The sequence below is a fragment of the Otolemur garnettii genome, unplaced genomic scaffold (genome assembly GCF_000181295.1).
Source record: "Otolemur garnettii isolate 467f Iridium unplaced genomic scaffold, OtoGar3 scaffold00039, whole genome shotgun sequence".
NCBI lineage: Eukaryota > Metazoa > Chordata > Mammalia > Primates > Galagidae > Otolemur > Otolemur garnettii.
Window position 1 is genome coordinate 905271 of NW_003852434.1, and position 26030 is coordinate 931300.

General features: G+C 36.4%; 1 protein-coding gene across 1 annotated transcript in view; it reads right to left on the minus strand.

Annotated features, from left to right (window-relative positions):
- MMRN1 (multimerin 1) overlaps positions 1-26030 on the minus strand; it is a 51888-nt gene that overhangs the window by 2969 nt on the left and 22889 nt on the right. The window contains exons 4-6 of the mRNA XM_003790013.2: positions 23011-23115; positions 21478-21651; positions 13989-15986 (exon numbers count right to left, since the gene is read on the minus strand). Of these exons, the coding sequence (XP_003790061.1) occupies positions 13989-15986; positions 21478-21651; positions 23011-23115 (2277 nt within the window). The remainder of the gene's footprint in view (positions 1-13988; positions 15987-21477; positions 21652-23010; positions 23116-26030) is intronic.

A 26030-nucleotide genomic window follows, 5' to 3' on the forward strand; every position in this document is an offset into this window, starting at 1 on the left:
CTCCACAGAAGCTGGTTACGAAATTATTCCGATTAGTGAAAAGCTGAAGACTCAAATGACCACTGATGCAGGACTTGTCAAATAAATGGTAGTATATTCCCTCTGGGGAATATTAGACAGTGTTTAAAGAATGAGGCAACCCCCAACATATTTGCCCTACTAAGGCACTAAGAAGACACTAAGTTACAGTTTGGACAATGCATGGGGAATGATTTCATTTATTGGATACACAAATATGCAAATACTGAGAAAAGATAGTAGGAATTCAGTGCCTAATGCTACCAGCCACAGTTACCACTATTGTGCCACCTTGTGGCAATGGTGTAAGCATGATAGTTTACAATTCACTCATTTCAAATTGTGTGATTGGTGATGATTTTTACATTGGGGGTGATTTATTTTGTTTAACATTTTTCTCACAAAGTAAGATCTAGACATATTTTATATACATACTATTTTGTATCTGTGTAGTTGAAATTCTCATAAATTGTGACCAAATTGTATGCCTGTATCATTAGAATTTTGCAAAGAAAATATATTAATACGGTGCATCTTACAAGGGTACACGTAAAATTTACTAAATGGAGAATATAAATGTCTTAACGCAATAACTAAGAAAATGCCGTGAAGACTACGTTAACCAGTTTGATGAAAATGTTTCAAATTATATATAAAACCAGCACATTGTACCCCATGATTGCATTGATGTACACAGTTATGATTTAAATAAATAAATAAATAAGAAAATATATTTATAAATGACTTATGTAATTCTAAACTTAGTTGAATAATTTTCATATATTCTCTGTGACAATTTTCCTCATTAAGAAAAGTATTAACAATATTGCATGTATCTAATACATTTTAACAAATATTTCAAACTGGCCCACAATTCTTTAACATCAGTTCTCAGCCATATGAATAGATGATCAAACCCTTTTTTGCTGTTAGCTATCATTATATGACATAGCCCACTACTTTTCAGCTTTAAAAATATCAGCGTGTCTGTCCAAATATTGATAAACATACTCAATGGATCAGTGTCAAATACAAAGCATATATTTGTAACAGACAACAAAAGATTGGTTGCTACTATTTTGGTAACTGGAGCTATTTGGACTTTGTTATACAAAGTTAAAAATCTACTTTTTTATGCCTTCTGACTCTTATTTTTCTACTTTATTTTTAAAATATTTTCAAAAGGGTTAGGCACCGTTATAAGGATTTGCTCATACTAGTATTGAATGGGCTATTTGTTCTTGAACAATAAAAGTCAAACTTCAATAAAGCGCCATCTTCTTTTTGACATCTCCCCTCATCCCTACCAATATTGTTAATTACTTTAATCCTCTCAATCGTTGCCTGGTGCTCTTTCCATAACTTCTCTCCCCTACCTGAACTTTAATAACCCCTTAATCCCTGTCCAGTCCATTTATTTTCTTTGATGGTGACCAGTGAAATTAGTCATATGCTTCTGCCAACTAAACATTCTACTATCTTGTGCAAATTGCATAACAAGTCTTTCAAGATTTGTTTTTCTGGTCTGACTACAACTGACATTCCTTTTCCATTGTCTTGGTGTATTTCGTAGGTCTCAATTTGTCCTGCTCTTTACTTTCTGGACCCTAATATATGCTCTAGTTATACTTTTCTATTAATCCTACCTTCCTATTTCATAAATGTTCAGGTCAGATTTGAACTGCTAAGAGATCTCCTTACATTTTCAAAGTATCTTGCTTTGAAAAAAATCTAGCATTTGTCACTCTTCATTATAGTTACTTGCTTAATGTATGAGCTCCAGGAGAAGAGGGACTACGTAGAATTCACCACTCTGCTCACTCAATTCTCAGTGTTCATTGAGAGCTTAGTCAATAAGGGTTTGAGGGATTAATGAAGGAATACGTATTGGTCACTTCTATTTTATTCTTGTTTGTGTTATACATGTTATATGTCATATTTTTTGTTGTTACTTTACTTTATATTTTTCCTGTTTACTTCTACTTTAGCATCAAGATCTTATTTTGTATCTCTTCATTTAGGTAATAACCTTGTGAAGGGTAGGTAACTCTGGTCCCTGTACAGGAGCTCAGTGGAGTTCCCAACAGAGAAGTGAGGGAACCTATTCATTGTATTATTTCTGGGCCAGATTGCTAATACATTCTACGAAGTTACTACATAACTTCACTTCTAGGTAATAGGCCTACACGGTGTTAGCACTTTCCTTTATGTTTTATCCTGACTCCAGGGGTCTCTAAAATGTTTTCACCCTCATATTTATGGAAGTATTTTTAACTTTCAGTGCCATTATGCCTCCTGCTTATCAAAACTGTTTCTACCAAATACAGTTGATCTTTCTATTGCTCTAGAAATATTTTAGAGGCCCCTTTCCAACAACTACTAGAAATGTCAATATTTATCTGTTTATAATAAACTTTCCAAGTCATTGTTCTAATTAAACACATTTTGCTCATAGGTGTATGGAAGGAAACATTGTTTTCGACCATCCATACTGCTATTTTTCAAATCATTAGTTTTTGTTCTTTCTGTATCACATGTGTTGTTGATATAGTTTTCTGGGATCTTTCTTCTCAACCTCTTCTATATCACTTTAAAGCACAATTAATCATACCAGCAATCTTTACCAAATGTATTAGCCCTGTCTCAGAAGATTTACTTTAACCCTTCCTGGTAAACTATTATTCTGTTATCTTAAGCCATGACCTAGGAAATTAAATGTTTTTACTTGATATCATCAACCGATTTCTCCTTTTTCTTCAGAGTCATAGTCATCAATCAAGAGAAAAATTAAAAACACTGTCTGGGAAATACATTAAAATATGCTCAACATCAGTACTCATTAGGAAAATGTTAACTAAAGTCACTGTGAGATATGACTGCACACCTATTAAATAGTGAAATAAATTACATTGACAATGTCAAGGATTTGGAGTAATTAGAATTCTCATGCATTATTGATAGAAATTCCAAGTGGTTGCCAAGTGGTTGGCCATTACTTGTAAAGCTAAAAATACATTCATCTTATAACTAAACTATCCTACTCCTGTATATTTATTCAAGAGATACAAAAATACATACATTCAAAAACACAAAGCTAAAAAGAACTAAGACCCTCAAGTAGCAAATAAATAAAACAAACTAGTACAACCACATACTGGACAACTACTTGGTAAATAAAAGGAGCACATGAAAAACACAGATAAATCTCAAATATATTACACTAAGTGAAAGGGGCCAGACTCAAAGCTTGCACCTATTTTATTTTATTTTTATTTATTTACTAGCAATCCTGGAAAAGATAAATCATGGGAAGAAAACAGATCACTTGGTTGTCAGTGCGTGGGGACCAACCTGCCTCACCCTATCACAACCAGAGTGTGAACCCAGAGGTCCTGAGGATAGTCCAGTGGGCTGGTCCTAGTCATAGGGGTATCTGTGGATGAGGCTGGCAATCCAGACCAGACCAGCTTTGAACCCCTCCACAACTGAGCAGGGAACTCAGAACACCAGGCATTCCACAGACCAGCCCATTGCTTGAAACAACAGAGAGCACCTCCTGGTAAAGGAAGATCAAAGGCAGTACCCACATGATTCTGATGCTGCTGGCTCTTACTCATCAGTGCCTTCTACTGGCCTGGAGGTTGAACTACACAATTCAATAAAAAACCCGCTGATAGAAGAATATAGCATTGGGGAATGAATGACATTGGGGTTCCTAAGACTCTGTAAGTCCAGTCCTGCAGAAGGCAGTGAGCCAGCTTATATACCTAGCACATCACTACTGCAACCAGCATTGAGAAAGCCACCACACAGGGGCTTTCTGTATCCAAGGAACCCATAGAGAGTGTTGGCCCCCAGAATCAAAGCCAAGTGATCATACACAGCATACATTACAGCCGCTCCCTCAAGGAAGGAGAACAATCACCATCCAAATGGAAGCAACTTCAAAACTAAGAATTGACAGCTTCTTCAGATAAGGAAAAACAATGTAACAATTCTGGTAGTATAAAATATACAGGGTGTTAAATGAACCCCAAAGGATTGTATCAACTCTATCAATGGATCTTAAATAGTGTAAAAATTATGAAATCCCAGAAAACACTGAAAATCGACACAAAGAACCAGAAACCAAATTCAGGATATAAGTTAAAAAAAATTATGAAAGAGATACCAAAAAAAAAAAATAAGCAAACAGAACTGGAAGTGAAAAATTCATTGAATGAATTACAAAATGAAGTTCAAAGTGTTAACAATAGACTAAGCCAAACAGAAGAAAGAATTTTAGAGCCTGAAGACAGGTCTTTTGAATTATCCCATTCAGACAAAAATAAAGAAAAAAATAAATTTGAAAAATGAACATATATGAAATTTGTGAAATTTTCAACCTATGAGTCAAGAGAAAAGGAGAAAAATAAAAATAGTTCAGAAAACCTATTTGAGTGAATACCTAAGGAGGACCTTCCTAGCCTGGCTAGAGATTTAGACATCCAGATAAAAGAAGTACAGCGAACCCCTGGCAGATACATTACACGATGAATTCATTGCAAGGGACAGTGGTTCATGTCTCCACTCTGAGAGGCCAAAGCAGGTAGATTGCTTGAGTTCAGGAATTCAAGATCACCCTGAGCAACAGTGAGACCCCATCTCTACTAAAAATAGAAAAAGTAGCCATGTCTTGTGGCAGGTACCTGTAGTCCCAGCTACTCAGGAGGAGGCTGAGGCCAGAGTATCCTTCCAGGATTTTAAGATTGCTATGAGCAATGACACCATGGCATTCTAGCCTGGAGCAACAGTGTGAAACTTTGTTTCCAAAAAAAAAAAAAAAAAAAAAAGATGAACTTCATTAAGGAAATAAAATTATCAGACTATCTAAATTCAACATGAAAGAAAAAATCCTAAGAAGACCAAGAAAGAAGCAACTGATTACACATAAAGGAAATCCCTTCAGACTAAGAGCAGACTTTCCAGCAGAAACTTTATAAGCCAGAAGTGATTGGGGTCCGATTTTCAGTTTTCTTAAACAAACAAACATAAAAACCTGTCGATCAAAAAAGTTTGTATCTTACTAAACTAAGCTTCATAAATGAAAAAGAAATAAAGTGTTTTCTAGACAAGCAAAGGCTAAAGAAAGTCATCACTACTAGACCAGCCTTACAAGAAATCCTTTAGATTCCTAAATATGGAAATAAAAGGTTGAAATTTGCCATCAAAAAACACACAAACGTATAAAACTCCCAAGTCTTACAAAGCAAGTACACAATTAAGATTACAAAGCAATTAGGTAACAATTATTAACATTATGGTAGAAATAAATCCTTGCGTATCAGTATTGACCTTGAACATAAATGAACTAAATGCCCCACTTAAAAGATATAGATTAGTGGAATAGATAAAAAGCAGAATTAACTATATGCTGCTTATAAGAAACCTATCTAACTGGTAGTGACATGTATATACTCATGGTAAAGGGCTAGAAAAAGATATTTCTCACAAATGAAAACCAAAACTGAGCAAGGGTAGCTGTACTTATATCAGATAAAACATAATTTAAATCAGCAATAGTAAAGAAAGACCAGGAGGGTTATTACATAATATGGTGATAAAAGAATAAATTTAACAGTCCTAAATATATATGCACTCCAAACTGAAGTGCACAAATTCAGAAAACTAATGTTATTACACCTAAGAATAAAACAGACAGCAATATAAAAACAGTAGGGGATTTCAACACTCCACTGACAGGATGAGACGGATCATAAATCACAAAGCCAGCAAAGAAACAATGAACTGAAATTGAACTCTAGACCACATGAACCTAACAGATATTTCCAGAACATTCTAATCTATATGATTCTCATCAGTTCATGGCACATTCTGCAAAATAGACCGTCTGTTAGTTGATAAAACATGTCTCAATTAAATTAATAAAAAATAAAAATCATAACAAGTATCTTCTCAGCTCACAGTGAAATAAAATTGGAAATCAATTCCAAGAAGAATTCTCAAAATTACACAAATACATGGAAATTAATCTGCTCTATTGGCTTTGGGTCAATGATGGAATCAAGATGGAAATTTTAAAATGTCTTAAAACTAATGAAAATAAACATAAACCATATTGAAACCTCTGGGATACAGTAAAAATAGTGCCAAGAGGGAAGCTGACAGTGTTAAATGCCTCTATCCAAAAGATAGAAAGATCACATTGTCCCGTCTCACGGAACTGGAAAAACAAGGAACAAACCAAACCCAAAGCTTGCAGAAGAAAAGAAGAATTGGTTCTAATTCTATTGAAACTGTTCCAAGAAATTGAGGAGGAGGGAATCCTGCCCAACTCATTCTACAAAGCTAGTGTCGCCCTGCTACCAAAGCCAGGCAAAGACACCTCAAAGGGAAACTGAAAGCTGATGTCCCTAATGAACAGTGATGCAAGAATCCTCAACAAAATAATGATCAAAGTGTATCTAACATCTTATTGAAAAGATAATACACATGATCAAGTGGGTTTTATTCCAGTGATACAAGGATACAACACACGCAAATTGACAAATGTAGTTCACCATATAAACAACAAAAAACCATATGACCGTCTCAGTAAACGCAGAAAAAACATTTGATAAATACCAGCACTGCTTTATGATGAAAATCCTCAACAAACTAGGCTAGAGGGAACGTACCTTAGAATAATAAAACTATATAGAACAAACCCACAGTCAACATCACACTAAACAAGGAAAAGTTAAATGCATCCCTCGTAAGAATGGGAAAAGATCCACTCTCACCACTGCTATTCAACATAGTGCTGGAAGTTCCGGAGCAATTAGATAAGAAAACAAGTAAAAAGCATCCAAATTGGAAAAGAGGAAATCCAATTACCCCGTTTGCTAATGATATGATCCTATAGCTAGAAAACACTAAAGACTCTCCAAAGACTCCTAGATTTGATAAATAAATTCAGAAAATTTTCAGGTTACAAAAATCAATGTATAAAAATCAGAAATATTTCTAAACACCAATAATAATCAAGAGAAAAACCAAATCACTAATTCAATTCCATTTACAATAACAATGAAAAAAAATTAAACTTAGGAATACATTGAACCGAGGAGATAAAATGGCTAACAAACATTTGAAAAAATGCTCATCATCCCTGATCGTCAGAGAAATGCAAATCAAAACCACCCTGAGATATCACCTAACCCCAGTGAGAATAGCCCTCATCACAAAGTCTCAAAGCTGCAGATGCTGGCATGGATGTGGAATGAAGGGATCACTTTTACACTGCTGGTGGGACTGCAAACTAATACAACCTTTTTGGAAGGAAGTATGAAGAATCCTCAAAGAACTCAAGCTAGACCTCCCATTTGATCCTGCATCTATCCAGAAGAAAAAAAATCATTTCATTGTAAGGACATTTACACTACACTCTTTATCATAGCTAAATTTACATTTGCCAAAATGTGGAAATGATCTAAATGCCCACCAACCCAGGAAGCGATTAATAAGCTGTGGTATATGTATACCATGGAATACTATTCAGCCATTAAAAAATACGGAGACTTTACAACTTTTGTATTAACCTGGATTGAGTTGGAAACCATTCTTCTTAGTATAGTATCACAAGAATGGAGAAGCAAGAATCCAATGTACTCAACTGAAATATGAAGCCAGTAGATGATCTAATACATAACCTCATAAAATAAAAATGCAAATCAATTCAAGGTAGTGGGCAAGGCAATGAGGAATCAGGGAGAAGGAAGTTGAAGGGGTCATGACACAATTATAAGAGGCACTTTACCTAACAAATGCCATCAGTTCAACCTAATTCATTGTACCCTCAATGAATCCCAAACAATAAAAACAAAATTATCTTGCACCTTTCATTGTTTCTTTAACCTAAAAATGTATTTTACAATGATCTTTTTGAGATACATTTGCAGTTTGACATTTCCAAGCAAATTTATTAGTTTATAATAAATGATTAAATAAATGTACACATGACTTTGTACAAACAATAATTTCTTAGTTAACCACAAAGTCACTGAGTGGTAGTCTGGAAAGTACATTTGAAAGGTAGTACTGACATTTCCTCATTATTATTCAGGTAATTATTTGAGATATTGAGTGCTTTTTATAAATTCTGATTTACTTTGGTAGGTCTGGAAAATGCAATTATATGCTAACATCCATGTATGATGTGTTCAGCTTCCTCTCTTTGTTTTTTAGTCAATAGTCTCTCCTGACCTCTTTCTCTCTGTACGCTTGTCTCTCTCTCCTCCTTGAACTTGGGTTACTGTTCCTCTGACTCTGCTCTTATGTTGGCTGCCTATTCCCCTGGCTTTTCTCACCCACCCTCAGTCTCAAAACACTATCGTTATGATGATGCCTCTCAAATATAAATCTCTACGCTAGTTTCAAATTTTAGCACTTGCTTAACATTATAAAGCTTAAAAAGAAATTCTTAAAGGAGAGTCGATTACCGATCAAACATGATATACTTTTTTGTACAAAGCAGATATGTATTTCGGTACCTTTATCATTCTGGCACAACAATATGCAATAACTTTCTTTCATTGATTCTTTAGTTTTCCAAACACTGGGCAATGATTTTATTGATATAGGATAAAGAGCCTTGAGTGTAGATTTATTAATAATGATATAAATAATATATCATATGATATTTTCCCCTAAAGTGGTGACATTCAACAAAACCAGCTTCAAAAAGTTCAAGTTGTTTATGTGACAAAGTGCTCATTATGTCCTTTTGGAGCCGATTTTAAGCTGTGTATAATAGGATTGGCAATTGAAAATTTAACAGTATGTTTCTCAAACTCCATATGCAGTTAGCACATGAAACAGCTATTATTTTTATGCTGCAATTTTAGTCTGGATGGAAGGTATTATGTTCACTTAGATGACTGTACAACACATTCACAGTATGTGATTTAATAATTCCTGCACTTTGCTTTTCAGGTTTGATAAACAATATGACATAAATTATTGAGTGCAATTTTGAATTAATGATGTAATTAATGACTGGCACAAAGCCATATATTCACTGTATTTAATATACAGACCAATTAATGACCAAATTTGGTTTCAGATCTTAGGTGTCAAAGATACAGTCCACCATTGGGAAATAGTGCCTGTGATTCTTGCTTGGCAAAGAACCCAGAATATTCAGTAACTATGTAAATGGAACCTGTGTTCCGTCCCACGGCATTTTTAACATCATACCAACTGTTAGGATTTTGGTTCAGAAAACATGATCATTAAAAGCTTGGGTTTCTGACTGTCCACCTGTTAACCAGGATATCCTGGTTACTTTCGTGTAAAAGAAGGTGCAGAAAAGGGTTGTCACTTGTGTCAGCATCATCTTTTCAGCTGTCACCATCCTTCCACATAAAGGGGAATCATATGGAAATCTGGGGGAGTCTTGTCTTCTCTTAGAGAGCCCTGAGCAAAAAGTAGGTCATCTAATATTCTTTTCAACACTGGTATGTTTCATTGACACAACTTGGGGAGGCCATTCCCAGTAGACAGGCCTGCTAGCCAGCTCTGACACTAAGAGCATCTTTAAGGTCCTGTGAGAGTGAACCAGCAGGCCTGAAACTGCTATCTTTAGAAAGGCTTGCTTGGGAGGTTATGCCCCTGACTGACATCTGGGACCCTGACTTCTCTCCATTTCCTCATTAGTAGCTATCACTCACCTTGACTCTGTGCAAACAATATAGTTTATGCTGAACACCTGGTGAGTTCTGTGAGTCTGGAGTTCTCATACTGGCTGGGTAGCGGGTGCCTATGTGACCAGCCCCAGTAAAACTCTTGGGTGCCAAGTATCTGGTGGGACTCTTAGGGCAGAATTACTGCACATGGCACTACATATTTTTGTGTGTGTGTGGCTAGCAAAAAGCACAGAGAAATGTTCTCCTTCATGGGAGAAAGGCAGCAGTAAGTTCCTGTGGGTGGATTTCTTCAGACTCTGCCAGTATCTTTTTCCCAGGCTGACTGTACTGTGTATCTTTTTACCATAATAAAACTTAGCTGTAAAGCAACTGCATTCCAAGTCCTATGACGGCTTGAATCATGAAACGTTTGCTTGTTTGGGCGGACCTTCTAACAGTGATCATAAATTCTACACAGAAGCAGATAGCCTTCAGAGTTTAATTGGGTTCTATTCATTCATTTCGTACAGAGGAGAACTTGTTAGTTATTTTGAGTTAATTTGAAAATGTTATTTTTTTATAACATGGAAAAATCACATAAATAATAGAAAATATCTTAGAGCAAACCATGTTCTTAAATGGTTTTGAAATTTTTTTCAGTGCTTATCAATGCATACGTTTTCATACAGTTAAATATTTATACTTTGTACCTATTTTTGATTTATCCTTATGATAAGCATAAATGCTACTATAAGCATCTGCTGAGTTTAAAACAAGGCAAATTATACACATAAAGATAGGGACAGTGAAATGCCACAAGTTCACGAATTATGTTGATACATGGAAATAATTATAAATCAAATACTAAGTGAAAATATTAAGAAAATATAAATATTGAATATAGCTAAGGAAATTGTATCATACGCTCATAACTAACTTAATAATATACTGTCTACAGATTATTTCTTTGATCTTCAAAATAAACTTATAAGGTATGTATGTTATTCTGATTTTATACATGAGGAAAGAAAGAAATGTTTTGAAAAATAAATGCCTTATTGCAAGGAAATACATTGGCTTATGATTCTAAATTTGGTGCTCATTAGTCATCACAATTACCTCTAAGAAAAGCCATAAAATTTAGAAAGGAGTTAAATGTGCTATAAAACAGTTAAGTATTCACTAGGTCCTTATTTTTTCCTTTAAGTTGCTAATATTCACAACAGTGATAATTTTTAAAAGAGTTTGGTACACTCCCAAACTTTTAATAGAATGTAATCTTTCCTAAGAGTATAAAATGAATTATGAGCATAAGAGGTTTATTAAGGAAAGCTAAATTGATGAAGATTAGGGAAATGGCTGAAATCAAGTCACTGATTTCAGGAACCGATGCGCGCATGCTCAGTAGCGGGGCTGCCGACACTCTGCAGAGGCAGGATTCAGCTGCTCCGGGAGGGCAGGCGGCCAAGCTCTCCCTGCAGGGAGAAGTCTGCCAATTGCTGTACAAACAAATCTTCAAAGATGAAATAAAAACCTCTTGGTGTCTATTAGAATATTGTTTAAAGACAAATCAAATATTTGGCAATTGAACCAGAATAGCTTATTAGCAACGGTCCACTAGGAATCAGAATTAGCATAATTAAATGGCCCCAAACGAAGTGACAAGGTGAATGCTCTAAATTTTGCCATCCTTCTACTTTCGTGAAAAGACGTGACAGTGACTTTCCAGAGCTACCCACTGACCGCACCACAGGGAGGCCGACCTGAAAAGCAGCACCTTGAGTTCGGCTTAGTGCAGAAACAAATCGTCAGTATCTGGATCTTCCAGAAAGGAAACTTCTAGGAATATCAACTCTGGTCATATGGAATATTCAGATGTGGCCAGACTCTGAGGAACACGTGACACACGGAACAGTAACCGAAAGAAGAGAAAGGCCAAGGACATTTTCAACAATCTCTTTGAGGATAGTGGTTGAGAAGGGAACCCGGAGTCCAGGGAACCAGGAGCCAGGCTCTATCACTTCACTAATGAACTTAGGCAGGGTCCTTTAACTAATATCTCGGAGAATTATTTTACTCATCTTCAAAACGAGAATAATAATATCTCATAGCTGTTGTTTGATGAAGTAATGAATATTGTAGAATTTGTACAGTATCTGAGACATAATAAATGTTACTAAGTAGCTTCTAATATCATATTATGATATGAATATTATCAGGCTTCAAAGTTATTGGTCTTTAAGATTATAATTTAAAACAATATTTATATCGTTTTTCTTTGTACAAACTGCCCTTATTTTGAAATGAGAGTAGCTACAATCTGAATACCAAGACTGAGCTTCATAGATGATGATAAATTATCACCTGGTTTAGTTGTGAAAGAGAGCCATGTGGCTTTATGGTATTTATCATGTATTATCAAAAGAAACAGCTAAACTCAGGCAAGATGCCAGTGTGTCCCACTCCTGGTGTAAAACAGGGTACCAAAAGAAATAGTTTACTCCGAAATTGTGTTATTCTCACAGGAGAACTTAGCCTAAGTTCACCTTGCAGAGACCTACCTGTTCAGTTGCCCAATGAATGCCATTTAAAGGGAGGGTCCCCCCACACTATATTGCTGGGACGTGCATAGAATGATATCTGTCTTGTACACAGAATCAGGTCAATATGTATGTAACATCTAGACATTGTTATGGGTATCTTTACTGAACATAATAAATAACTTTTGAATAATTATTCATTTTGGTAGATAAGCATATACAAATTCTACTCACCATAAATAAAGAAATATCAAGCAATTTTATCAAAGCATCATGGTAAAAAAGAGAATCATAATTGAGACCTTTTCTATTCTTAGCCCATTAAACACAACATTGAGTCAATCACAAGAGATATCTAAATATAATTTTTATAAGGTCCTAGTAAACATTCTTTATCCTCTCAAAGCTTATAACTTCTTAGGTGTTATGAATTTTTTTTACCTCAATTACTTTTGAAGCTATTTAAACTTTATACTCCCCTGAATAGTTACATGTATTATAAATATTTTTTGGTTCAGAAAGAGAAATGATAAAGCATTCAGTGTATGCACACACAGTGGAGAGTTTAATGCACCTCATGTTGAAGTTCAAGGATGAAATTTATATAAAGATCTAGAATTGAAATAGTATGGAAAAAGAACAACAGATTATTTTTCTTAAAATTGTTATAAGAACATCTTGCATTGAGATACTACCTTTCTCTGGGAAATACATAAGTACAAATAGTTTGTTCTGTGTTTCCACACAGGTAAAATCAGTCATCCTAGGTCAGACCAATTTGGAGGAGTCATAAACATTCTCACGTAAATAATGGAGGAAATTCAACTCTATTATTCTGCGATTTTTAATATTACTAAAATACTCAGAGATGAAATGTGAGGAGTCATATTATGTCAGGATAATGGTCATCCTCTTATAATTAAAAAGTAATAAGATAACAAAATTTATAAAAATAGGCATCTAGTTTAACAGAGACCCAAACAAAAATTGATGTTCCTTAGATCATTGCTCTGTCCACTGCTCCCCTGTCTCTGTTGATTGTACCTTCCCACTTCTACAGCTCTCTGCTATTTCAACTCTCTCTTCTGAAGACCTTACTCTTACTGCTCTTGCCAACATTCATTCAATAATGTCCTAATTGGCATCCTAATACCATTTCCTGCAATCCTGCCACACACTACTGCCAGCTTCACGCTTCTGAGCCTGAGTGCTTACCACAACCCACCGCTACAAATTTTCACAGACATCCTATTCTTTGTAAAATTGTCTCTAAGTGCCTTAACTTGCATTGGCAATCGTGATCTTCTGTGATCTACTCAAATCTAATTCCTGGACATGCATTGTGAGACAGTCACTCAAGAAATACTGAGCTCTGAGTGCACACCAGGCATTGTGCCAACATGCCAAAATCAATGCGTCTAGTCTTATTTGCAAAGGGTCTCACTGTCTAATAATTTTCTTTAATAACTTATGCAAAAAAAATTGTTACATAGGATTAAACTTGATTGTTTTATAGCAGTCTAGTCAGAAAACATTAAACAAACCCCATATAGCCAAATATTTATACCAGACACGCTTGTTTTGGATTGATACCAATCCAAATGACCAGAAGTTAGAATCAGATTCAAATGTTTTCAATGATCTTTGCATTACTTGACTCTCTTCCCAGGCTCACAGATGCACCTTTTATATTTCATGGTCTTGCTAAATCATACAGCTCTACTAAATATTAGATATTAAAAGTTATTTTTCAGGGACAGCTTACCAGGATAGATAACGTTGTCTGTGTTCCTTTGAGTTCGGCCTATCAGAATGGTGGTGAGATTCACTGTTGGTTTCTTGAGTGCATTAGGTTTCTTTAGCACTGATTTTACTTGCTTCTGAGACTTGATAACATTTGCCAGATTACCAGATAACGATCGGTCTATATACCAAGTTAAATTAGATAGGACAGCTTGAGTTTTTATTTCAATTATTGGTTCTACAAATTCTGTCAGCCCTTTCTGAAGAAGCAGAATATCTGGCAAGGAACCCTTTACCCACTTAGGTATGGTAGCATTCAGTTCTGAAATGCTTGCGGAAGCATTATGACACGTTGCTAAAACTTCATAGAGAGTTTTGTTAAGCGAAGAGAAATTAATTGAAAGATAGATGGATTTCGCTTCCAATGCCTTAAACCTGGAATTTAACACCTGCAGTTGAAGAGCCTGATTTCTCTCATTTGTAGCAGCATCATCTTTTTTATCTTTTTTAAGTGAAATATAATAAGGTATGAGTGTCTGGGTCACTTTAGACTCAATGCCTTGCAACCGAGTCTCAAACTTTTTAGAAATCTCACTGGCTGAGAGTATCTTTTCCTCCAAACGACTGATATTTTGCTGGTATTTTCTCACTTGAGAAGTGGTTTCATTGAACGTTTGATAAATCTTTTGAAAGTTGGACTGACTCAGTTTCCCATCTTTAGGAATATCTGCCAGAGCCCTGGCAACTTGCAAAACAAAGTTATATCTCTGATTATCATTGACTAAAATCTGAATAGACTCATTCAAATGCTGGAATTGAGAAATAAATGTCAAAATAGTTTCCATATCTTTGGTACATTTTTGATGGGCTTCGGGAGTATACTTAATAGAATTTATAGTCTCTTTTAGCACATAGTTATCTTGAATGAAATCAATTGCATTATTTATAATTGTCATTGTCTTATTAAGGCCGTCTTCCATTTCTAAGGCATTCTCATTGATACGTCTTTCTAAGACCTCACCATGACTCTGAACTTCATTTTTAAGTAGGTTGTGTCTCTTTGTAAGTTCTCTAATGAGGAAATTTAGACTATTGACAGCAATCGTCAGAGTTTCCAACTTTTTCCTTGTAACTGCTTCTTCTTTGGATTGTGCGTGTGTTGTTATCTGTCTCAGGGATGCTCCCTGCTCAAGCAGGGGCTGAAGAATCTCCATATCATAAGTCAAATCATTTAGCTGCTCACTCATTTTATCCATCTTATTGTCCATTGGAAAGAGAATCTCAGCTAGCGTCTGATTTAGCACATGCACATTCTCTTCTGTGTCCTTGAGTTGAAATTTGAAATCATTTCTGCACTTCGATAGCATGGCTTCACATTCATCTCTGACTGATTCTTTCTCCACGTCCAAAGCCACGGTGAGATTGTTAATCTTACTGTCTTGGACGTGCAAATCATCAATCATCTGCAGCAGCATCACGCCCTGCTTCCTCATGTTCTCTTGGAGAGTGGACAGGTACTCAGTGACGTTATTGGCAGCTGATGGGACGGCGGGAACATTCTTTTGTCCTGTTACTTTTTCGGTTGACAAAAGCCGCTCGTGTACTTCCCTCATTTTAGAAAGGGTCCTATTGAAGGATTCGTAATACAGAAGGTTTCTCGTGCGTTCCTGCTGTAAAGCACTTTCTAGATGAGACTGCTTCTCCTCCAGTTCTTTCACCGGCTTCTCACACGTCACAGTCATTTCTTGCCTTATATTCACGATGTCATCCCTTAGCTCTACTAAATCAGTCAAGGTGGGCCTCTTTTCTTGCATTAAGACAGATGTTCGCTGGACTGCGATTGAAACCACAGATTCATTGACTGTTTGAATTATTTGCCTGGTGTTTTCGAGGTCCTGTGATAGACTTGACACAGTCTTGAAGAGCTGTGCGACAGTCTCTTGCATGTCACTTTGAAATATTTTAAATTGTTCTCTTACTATGTCCTTCACCAGCTCATTAATGCTTTTGGATTTTAGACCTAGAGAAAGAAACAATTAATAATAATAAATGACACATGCTTTTAAATAAGGCTTTAGACACCCCTGAAAAGATAAAAAAGAAATTGAGTCTAAACACCAAGAACATGGAACAATGAAATTACTAATTGAACGTATTTACTTAGGAATCTTTTAAAAATTGCTATAATTTATGAATGGTGATTCATTCTTTAAATAAGAAGTCTGAGAGGGAAAGTCACTTGTGGACAATAGTAGAATATATTAGAATGATAACAGTAAGGCTCTCTGGACATAAGATATGAAGGAATTACAATTGACTTTAGTTACAGAGCCTTGTATGCAATGATTCTAGGTCTAATCTTAGTCTCACATGAAAATAAGTGACCTCGGCCTTTGTACCTTAGTAAATAATACCTAATGTTAGCTCATAACTGTGTTATTAGGTTTGTACTAATTAGGTTCCAGAGCTTATGTTTTGAGCTTATAAAGGCTAATTAATTGCAAAAAAAATCCTTAATGAGATTCTCAAATGGGGAAAAATGAAGTAATATTCATAAGATTTAGACATGGTTTACAATAACAGTAAAATAATAATGAGACGTTTGAGGAGCGCAAAACTGACTCAACCTCAAATGAAAATATAAATTCAAGACACACTTGATTATGATGTTAATTTTTAGCAGAAAGGGACAAGGACATACTAGCTATTGATGATACACATATTCGTACCTCCAATATTACAAAGCAAAGACTAATCTTAAGCCCTGGCTAGGGTAGGCATAAAAATGTAGTAATAAAAAAGAAAAAGAAAAAAGGTACCAAATTATTCTGAACTACCATATTTAGGATAGAAAAGTGAGTATTTAAAAATAATAGGAAAGAAACATGCTGCATACAAAGTCAGAAAACAGGGAAAAATAAGACACACGATTTTAAGATGTATGTTTTTATAGTACCTAGCTATGAAGCGTACATGAAAGGAAAACATGTCCATTCAAATTCAAAATACAGGCGACGACCACAATGTAACCGACAGGCAACATAATTAATGCAAAGCATTTTAAACAGGAACATCTGTACAGTAACATATTGCCGAATGAGTTATGGCCACTAGCCTATTCAAGAAAGATTGTTATACGATAAAAATGAATATAGGCACGACACAACTCTACTGTGTAAGCAAGTCTTTAAAAGTCTTGAACATGCATGAGGGACTTACATAAAAATTATTGTGAAAGAGCAATTACAAAAAATAGTAGGATGCACTGCTTGAGCATCTTGATTTTAATTCATCGGGCACAAGGACAAAGCCACAAATGGGATGTTTTTTGATGAATAAACATTTCCCTGGAAATCCCACACCCTAAAGAACCATGGTGCCAAATGAAGAAAGGGAAAGAAAGTTTATTTTATTTTTTCTAAATACAGTAGAAACTTAAATACATTTAAAAGTAAAGACAAAAGATCAATTTTTATGTAACAGGAAAAAATGCAAAGTATGGAATAGTAATTAATGGCACATAGCACCAAAGGACTAAGGAAAGGCGAAATGAACTAGAAAAGACTAAATAGCCGTAATTAAGAGTAATAACATAGAAATTGCCTTTGCTTTTTCATCAATGAAATTCTGCTTGTAAAAACAGAATATGTTAGCTTCAGTCATAATAAGAACTTGCTCAGCAGAAAACTTACTTGTATTATTGTTTCTATAGATCACTGAGTAATTTCTCTTTAGTTAAAATTGTCTTTAATTCTCATAACATCAAAAACTTGATTAAATACAGTAAAATATTTAGGGCTGTGAATAAGACCTTTGAGTTATAACTTTATAATTTTGACATGAAGATGTTCTCTAAACTTAAAAAAGGTAAAATAAAACTCAAGCTTCATTGACTTAATTGTAGACAATGACTATAGGTGTTTAACTTCAACAACAACAAAAACACTGCATGACCTGAAAGTCAGAATAAGCATGACAATAGGTTAAAACATGGCAGATACTGCCTAGTCAGTACAGAATCTCTGTCAACCTAATCAGATAAAAAAAAAAAAAAAAAAACAATGGATATGAAAAATATGAGATCCTTGAGCTGTTATGATTTAAATCCTGTAAGGAAAAAGAAATTAAAGAAAGGGCTAAATCACAGCAGTTTCTGTGGATTACTAGTTTAAAAACATTTTTGAGGGCCATGTGTGGTGGCTCATGCCTATAATCCTAGTTCTCAGGGAGGCTGAGGCAGAGGATCGCTTGAGCTCAGGGATTCAAGACCAGCCTGAGCAAGAGTGAGACTCCATCTCTAAAAGTAGCCAGCGTTGTTGCAGGCACCTGTGGTCCCAGACACTCAGGAGGCTGAGGCAAGAGAATCACTTGAGCCCGAGAGTTTGAGGTTGCTATGAGCTGTGAGGCACTCTATCAAAGAGATCAAAGTGAGTTTCTGTCTCAAAAAAAAATTTGGGGGGGGATAAGGAATTATTCAAATAACATTTTATAGCCTGTTGCTAAAGAAGCATTTGTGTAAGAATATACTTTTTCAAAATATGTCTAAGTGCTTTTTGTTAACATCTGAGTGAGTTTATCATATTGGTCCCACCTGGTTCTGTGGCACATGTCTATCTGCTTCTACTTTCTTTAAAAAATGAGACTGTATTGGAGGCTTAAGGAAGGTATTTGCTATCAGAGACCTTGGCATGCCCCTTCTCTGACTGTCAATGTATGGCCTTTCCATAACATTCAGGTACCTCTTAAGGAGTTGAGAGATATAAGTTTCCACAGCTTCTGTGGCTCCTGGCAGATTAAGCAGTGTTTTATACCTCAGATGGAAACTCTGGAAGGAAGGTATGATGCTATGAGGCGGGCACAGAACTCTGGGAGTGGGTTTAGTTTCTGTTTCCTGTAAGAATATTCACCAACTACAAAGCCTCTGGTTCTCATAATTAAGGATCATGCTCAGTACACAATTAATCCCTCCTATCAAGGAGGGAATTTCATTATTGTTGCTGTTTCTGTGAGTGTGTATTTTCTCCTGTATTAATGCTAGAATTTTTGTTAGGAGGTAAGTAAGTCACAAAAAAGCAAATTATAGGCCTAATTCTCTCAGGTCAAATTGTGCTGAACAAATTTCATCCAGACAGTCATAGTCAACTATATGCTGTTTTTATTGGACTTCTTCATTATTCACTTCTGAGAAAAAAATGTTTCTCACTCATATCTGAAACTGGTAAGTTTGGGCCATTCCAAACCTATAGGACAGGGTCTGTTTTTCGGTGACTGAAAAGCAACAATTATTTACATGTGTCACGGTTTCTGTTGAGCAGCTACATAGGTATCTGTGCTGGTAGATGACATGTCACATGTCCAGCTATTTATCTTTTTATTCTGAGAAGCACAGTAGAGAAAGGAGGTTGGACAGTGATGCTTTTTAAAGGACTATATCAAAGTAAAAGGGACCAGTAATCCTGCAACTTGGAAGCACAATAGGCCCAAGGAACTGGGGGATTCCTAGAGAACCAAACCAGTTGCAGGGAACATGCAGGCCCTACCTAACCCCCTTTGCCTTTCCCTAGTTGACTCCTCCTGACTCTTCTCCACTCATGGCTTAAGACTGCTCCACTTTCTAGAAACCTTCTCTGGTCCTCTCAGAATGGATTCATTGCAGGTCTCAAAGGATTGTTTGTCCTGGGCAGAACACTATCACAGCGACTACTCACATATATAAATCTGTGGCAGGCAGAATAATGCACACCCTTTACCCCCACAATATCCATGTTCTAATTACCAGTACCTGTTCAACATGTTACCTTATGTGGCAAAAGGAACTTGGCAGATGTGATTAAGGTTAAGGACCTTGAGATGGGGAGATGTTTCTATATTATCCAAGTTTAATCACATGTGTCCTTAGGAGTGGAGGGGAAATCAGAAGCAGGGGATGAGGGAGATGTTGCTGGCTTTGGAGGGTGAGGAGGAAAGCCAGGAGCCAAGAATGGCAGTGGCCTTGAGAAGCTGGAAATGGGTCTCAATTTACAGATAGCAAGAAAAGAGCCACCTCAGTCCTGCAACTGCAGAAAATGAATTCTGCCAACAACTCAAATTAGCAAGAAATGGCTCCTGTAGAGCCTCCAGAAAAGAACCCAGCCTGCATAATAAGCCCTTTTGAAAGGCAAGGAAGTCAAGCAAAGCCTATTCACTTCAATAAAGAAATTATGATTCTGGGTGGTTTGTGTGGTTCAAAGAAGTAGAGCACTGGCCCCATATATTAGAGGTGGCAGGTTCAAACCTGGCCCTGGCCAAAAGCTGGAAAAAAAAATATGTATATATATGTATATATGTATATATATGTATACATATATATATATGATCTTTTATTCACAATAGTACCTGGAATGTTCAGGGCATGTTTTATTGATTTTATGCTATGAATTAGGATATTAAATCCTTTCAGATTGATCCTCAATGTCTTCATTAATAGTATTGAGGCAATCTCTCATCCAGGTGCCTTGATAACCCATCTCCTAACTTCATCTTTTTTTAAATAAAATTTCCTTTATTTATTTAACTTTTAAATTATTATGGGTACAGAATAGGTATATGTATATATCTTTCTAGGGTACATGAAGTGAATTCCATAGGGTAATACAATGTGAATTAATCAAATGAGGGTAATTGGGATATCCATCATCTTGGTCATTTATCGTTTCTTTGTGATGGGAACATCCCAATTCCTGTTTTAGGTATTTTAAGGCATACCCTAACTTACTCTTGATTACACTCACTTTGTTGTGCTGTCAAATATTGTTCATTCTATCTACCTAACTATATTTTTGCACCCATTTTCTGCACGCCCACCTTCTCTTCCCTTTCCACTATACTTCCCAGCCTCTGGTAACCATCACTCTAATCTCTGTATCCGTGAGTCAATTGTTTTTAATATTTAGCTCCCACATGCAAGTGGGAACATGGAGAGATTGATGTGGAGATTTGTCTGTCCGTGCTTGGCTTATTTCACTTTACAGAATGCTCTCTAGTTCTACCCATGTTGTTACAGAGGCAGGAATTCATTTGCTTTTGCAGTGACACAGTATCTCCTTGTGTATATGTGCCACAATTTCTTTATCCATGGATCTGTTACGGACACATAGGTTGATTCCACATCGTGACTATTGTGAATTGTGTTGCAATGAAATGGGAATGCAGATTATCTTTTCAATACACCATATTCTCCAGCAGTGAGGTCTCTTGGTCATATGGTAGTTCCATTAACCTCATCTTTATTCGGGAACTGGATCCCACAATGGAAGCAAATTAAATATGGCCCACTTTAATTATAAGTAGATACAAGTTACACTACAACTGGATATATAATGTCAATCAGCCAGATGGAATCTTCAGTCAATGAATGGAGTATACGGTATGCCATCTAATGTTAAGCAAAGATCCCAAAGATACATGAGGAAAGATAAATGAATCATTTACTTTTTTGTCTTAACTACATATATAATTTATTTTATTTTTACCTTTTAGAAAAGATTGAAATTCTCTGCCTTTATCTTCACTGATTTTCCCTTCTAGGGAGGTGTAAGTGTTCCTTATCTCATTCACAGCCAAGGAAATGTTTTCAATCTTCTTCTGCAGAACGGTCAGTTTTGTCGCCTGGTGGTTCATCTGGTCAGTCATTTTTTGCATCACCGCTACATGTAGAAGGAAAGAATATTGGAACCATTAAACATACTTTTAAAACCACTGAAATTTCATGAGTTTAAAGGTAATTCGAGTAAACTATTTTTGCAATGATATATTTGAAAATAAACCATACTCACTTAGCAAATGGTAACTGAATGTTAAAGAGTTTTTTGGGTTTTTTTGTCAATCTCAAAGAGTTATTGTTATACTCTCAATAGATAAAGAAACAGAGGTTCATGAAGACTATGTTAACCAGTTGGATGAAAGTATTTCAAATTGTATACAGAAACAAAACAGTACACTGTATCCTATGATAGTATTAATGTACACTGCTATGATTTAATTAAAAAAAAAAAAGAAATAGAGGGTCAGAAAACCAAAATAACTTGTTTGAGGTTGCCCAGCTAATGGCTCATCTTTGGCTCCCAATACCAATGTCTCAACATTAAAGAAGTTCAGCTGTACACACACACATGGATGAGTGTATGCACATATGTATTTAGTCATAACTATGTTCTGAGAATTTTATGGTTTACTGAGGTATTCTTTAATAAGGGATAAGGACTCAGAATGTAGTTATAATTACTTTATACAGCGATGGTGCTCTCTATACTCACACATACATTGCAACAATCCAAGAATTTTATATGTTATAAAGTTATGGAATACCAATCTCTTGAAAAAATTATGATTCAAAGTATGATTTCCAAGGCATATTCACCTGCCTTCTTAAAGAAACCCCTCTAAGTCACATTCCTCAGTCTGAGGCTTGTTCTGTATGACTGGGTCTTGGCCAAACATAATGACTGGATGTTTGTAGCCGTAACCAACCTTAAATTTCCAAGGGCTAAAGTCTAATTGAAATGAAAAAGCATTTATGCACAGAAATATGAGAAATTATGTGACGTATTTGAAACAACGGGAGGATCTTGTTGGTTCTCAGTCACGATTCCTTTCCTCAGCCAGTGACCCACCCCCTTCAATGGAAGACTTTCTCAGGCCCTTAAAATGATGGAGTCTTTCCCTGTATGCCAAGATTTTCTGTGATCACCCTGCTTGGAGGAAAAAAGTCTGGTTTTCTTTTGGAAACCTGGGATCTCCTAACCATCTAGTGTCCCAGCATTTTTACTTCTCCTTCAGGGTTTGCAGACAGAGCTTCAGTAATTACACACAGACCTTTCAGCCCAGGAACAGACTGCTCATCCACGATTTCTCCCACCATCCAGCACTAGCAGGGAAGAATTGAGAGGGTACGCTAACGAGACAGTATCAAACGTTGGCCAGCCAAGAGATTTCTTGTTTGGAAATTGTAATAAATAGTGTTGACAATAATTGGGTTAGAGATGATAGTCATTATGATCTATGACCTGGGTCGCCGCAGTCTTGTGGCTGCCGTTGCTCCGCTGACCCTCTGCCAATAGCTGCGTGACTTTCCGCCTGGTCGGTGTGTATCAGTTGCTGCTGCTCCTGGCCTAGATGGGAGTAGAACGAGAAGGGAGAGAGTTAAGTGCTCTCTCGCACTGCCCTGTTTTTTCCAGTCCTGAGCAGTAACGTGGCTGACACTCATTTCCCTGTGGACTGAAGCGTGATGGCCTGGGAAGATTGCAGAGCGCGCTGCACCGCCCCAACCACAGGGCGAGGTCGCCCAGATTGGAGTGGGAAGGGCAGACTCTAATTCTGCCTGCAAAGAATAACATTCTTCAGGTCTCCTTTAGATGAAAATGGATGGCAGTGTAGGGGAGCTGTGTAAACTCGGGGATGTAAACCGCCTGCATAATTGAAAGGAAGTCAAAAATCTGCCGTGTCAAAAGCTATGGCGGCTTTGGAAACAGATTGCCACCAAGGCCGATTGTTTCATGAGGCAATTTCCAACTGAGGGTCTACTTGGAAATACGAGAGAGAGCTACACATTTCTTACTGGAAAAAAAAAACCAGCCATTTAATTAATTGTGCCACTGAAATGAGTTGCTCATGGGTTTTCAAAAAACACATGGTCTCTAAATGGAATAACAAGTAAAGGTCAACGATTACAGGCATATTTCAAGGGGATGGACATGTGAAGACAGTAAATTTCAGACCTATCAGGATTCATGTAAGATAAATCTACTCTATGAAAGAATGGCTTCCCATTTTCCATGAATCAAGTAATATGTTAAATGGCAAAATAGTTTTTCATGGGGCAAAATTAAAGGGAATTTTTTTTTAAATGTCGAATACATAGAATAATTTATGTCTGTCATTTACAGCCTTCTAATGAACAAATTTATCCACCAAAGCCTGCATTTCAGACATGAAGAAACAAGTGTTTGGTGTCTGGCTGTGCTTCTTCCCATGTGAAATTATGAACCAAGGAAACTCCATCTCTGGCACATGTTAATTATGGTCCCTGAGGCATGTGTGGCTATGATAATTACAATGAAGCTTCCCTACTCCAGAGAAAGTATAATATAGTTGAGTGAAGTCTGGGTTGGTCTGTATTGTTAGATTGAATTTTCTTCTATTTTTCAGGACATTGAGCTAAATTAAATTTTATTCCTGTCCAAGATTTTTTTTAATTCTGTTTCTTTTTCATTTCTTTTCTTTCACCGTAATATAAAAAGTCTTGAGTAATTCTTTTATTTATGTTGTGGACAAAAACAATCAAAACTTGGGAGAAAATACGACTGCTTGTGGATTGAAGAAGTGGGGGAAAGACATAACCTTCTGCTAAATCCTAGAAATAACGTCCTTATATACTGGGCATGGTGGCGTGTGCCTGTGGTCTCAGGCATTCATAAGGCGGAGGCCTCGCGTGAATGAGTCCAAGAGTTCAAGGTCAGCCTGAGTAACAACTAAAAAAAAGTATATTAAAAACTTAAAATTAAGACTCTTATAGCCTAGATTCAAATTAATTCATATAAATGCATCTATTAAGTAATTACATGAATTATTTTTATAATGATTCTTCCTTGGATGCCTTAAGAAAGCATTTTTTCCAGACAGTTTAAATGTAAATCTGTCCAAGTGTAACTAGAGAATCTAGCCATAATTCTCCAACTAGGGGCCCTGAATCAGCAATAATAGCATCACCTGAGAACCGTTGGTACTGTCACTTCTAGGGCCCCACCCCATAGCTACTAATTTAAACACTTATTAAATAAATTCTTAAGAAATTTAAGGAACTCTGGAGCAGGGCAGCAATCTGTGTGATTGCTGTGATAAGCCCATCAGGTGATTCTAATGCACACGAATGAAGTTTGAGAACCACTGGAATAAAGTGTCGAGATCAATCTTCCTTAGCAACGTCCCTCCTGACTATTGTCTCTGTTTCTCTGAGCAGTGGTGGAATGTTCAGGATTGAAATTTATAAACATTTATAGCAGTAAGAACAGGTGGATTTAACACAACGAATGATGGTCTTTCCCCCATTACCTTTCTGACTAGATCCTAGGGACAAAATGGGTGGGCACATTTCAAAAGGGCACCTAACTTGGTAGTAGGGGACACTTTATTAGAAGGAAGTAAGGCATAATTAAAGCGAAAACAAAGATTGCACTGTGTGGGGGTACACAAAGGTACTTTTCAGGTTTCCTTTTCTATTATTCATTTTTAGCACATCATTTTTTTTTTTTACATCCCTTTAGAACTTCTAACCCCTAGGCCTCAGACTGGTATCAGTCTAGCCTATTAGGAACCAAAGCACCACCGCCTGGGCTGCTTCTCCTGTTCACGCCCATCCCCCCACCCCCACCTGTGGGAAAATGATCTTCCATGAAACCAGTCTCTGGTGCAACAAAGGGTGGAAACCCCTGCACTTCAATACTTTTTCGGCATGGATGGGAGTCAAAAGTTCCCGTGTTCTTTCTGTTCCTCCACCTGAGACTCTGACTCAGTAAATCTGTTATAGGAATCAGATTCTTATGTATTTTTTTAAAACCCTACAGGTGATTTTTGATGTATGGCCCTGGATGGAAACACTAACTCAGAACAAACTGCCACATTTTCTAATTTTAATAGGTAAATTCATTGTTTTGAGGCAGAATATACCGGGTATTTTCATATTAAAATTGCAATCCAGAAATCAGTGTTCACGGATTTTCAGACAATATGCCTGTTGATAACGCGGGCCTATGTTCAAAACATGATTTGTTAAAAGTCAATCCAATGACAACCTCGAGTATCCATCACTGCATAGTGAAGTGGACCATCGTGAAGAGCTAGCGAAGTGTGGAGGGAGAGGAAGGTGCTTTCCACGGCTTCCAAGGTCACTCACGAAGATAGTGCTGTTCCCTGACACAACACAGATCCTCAAGAATGCCACTGAGCATGGGAACAGTCCTCTTCATTCATTCTTTACAAAGTGTTACGAGTTGTGGAAGGGAGAATATAACCTTAGGTTTCATTCAGC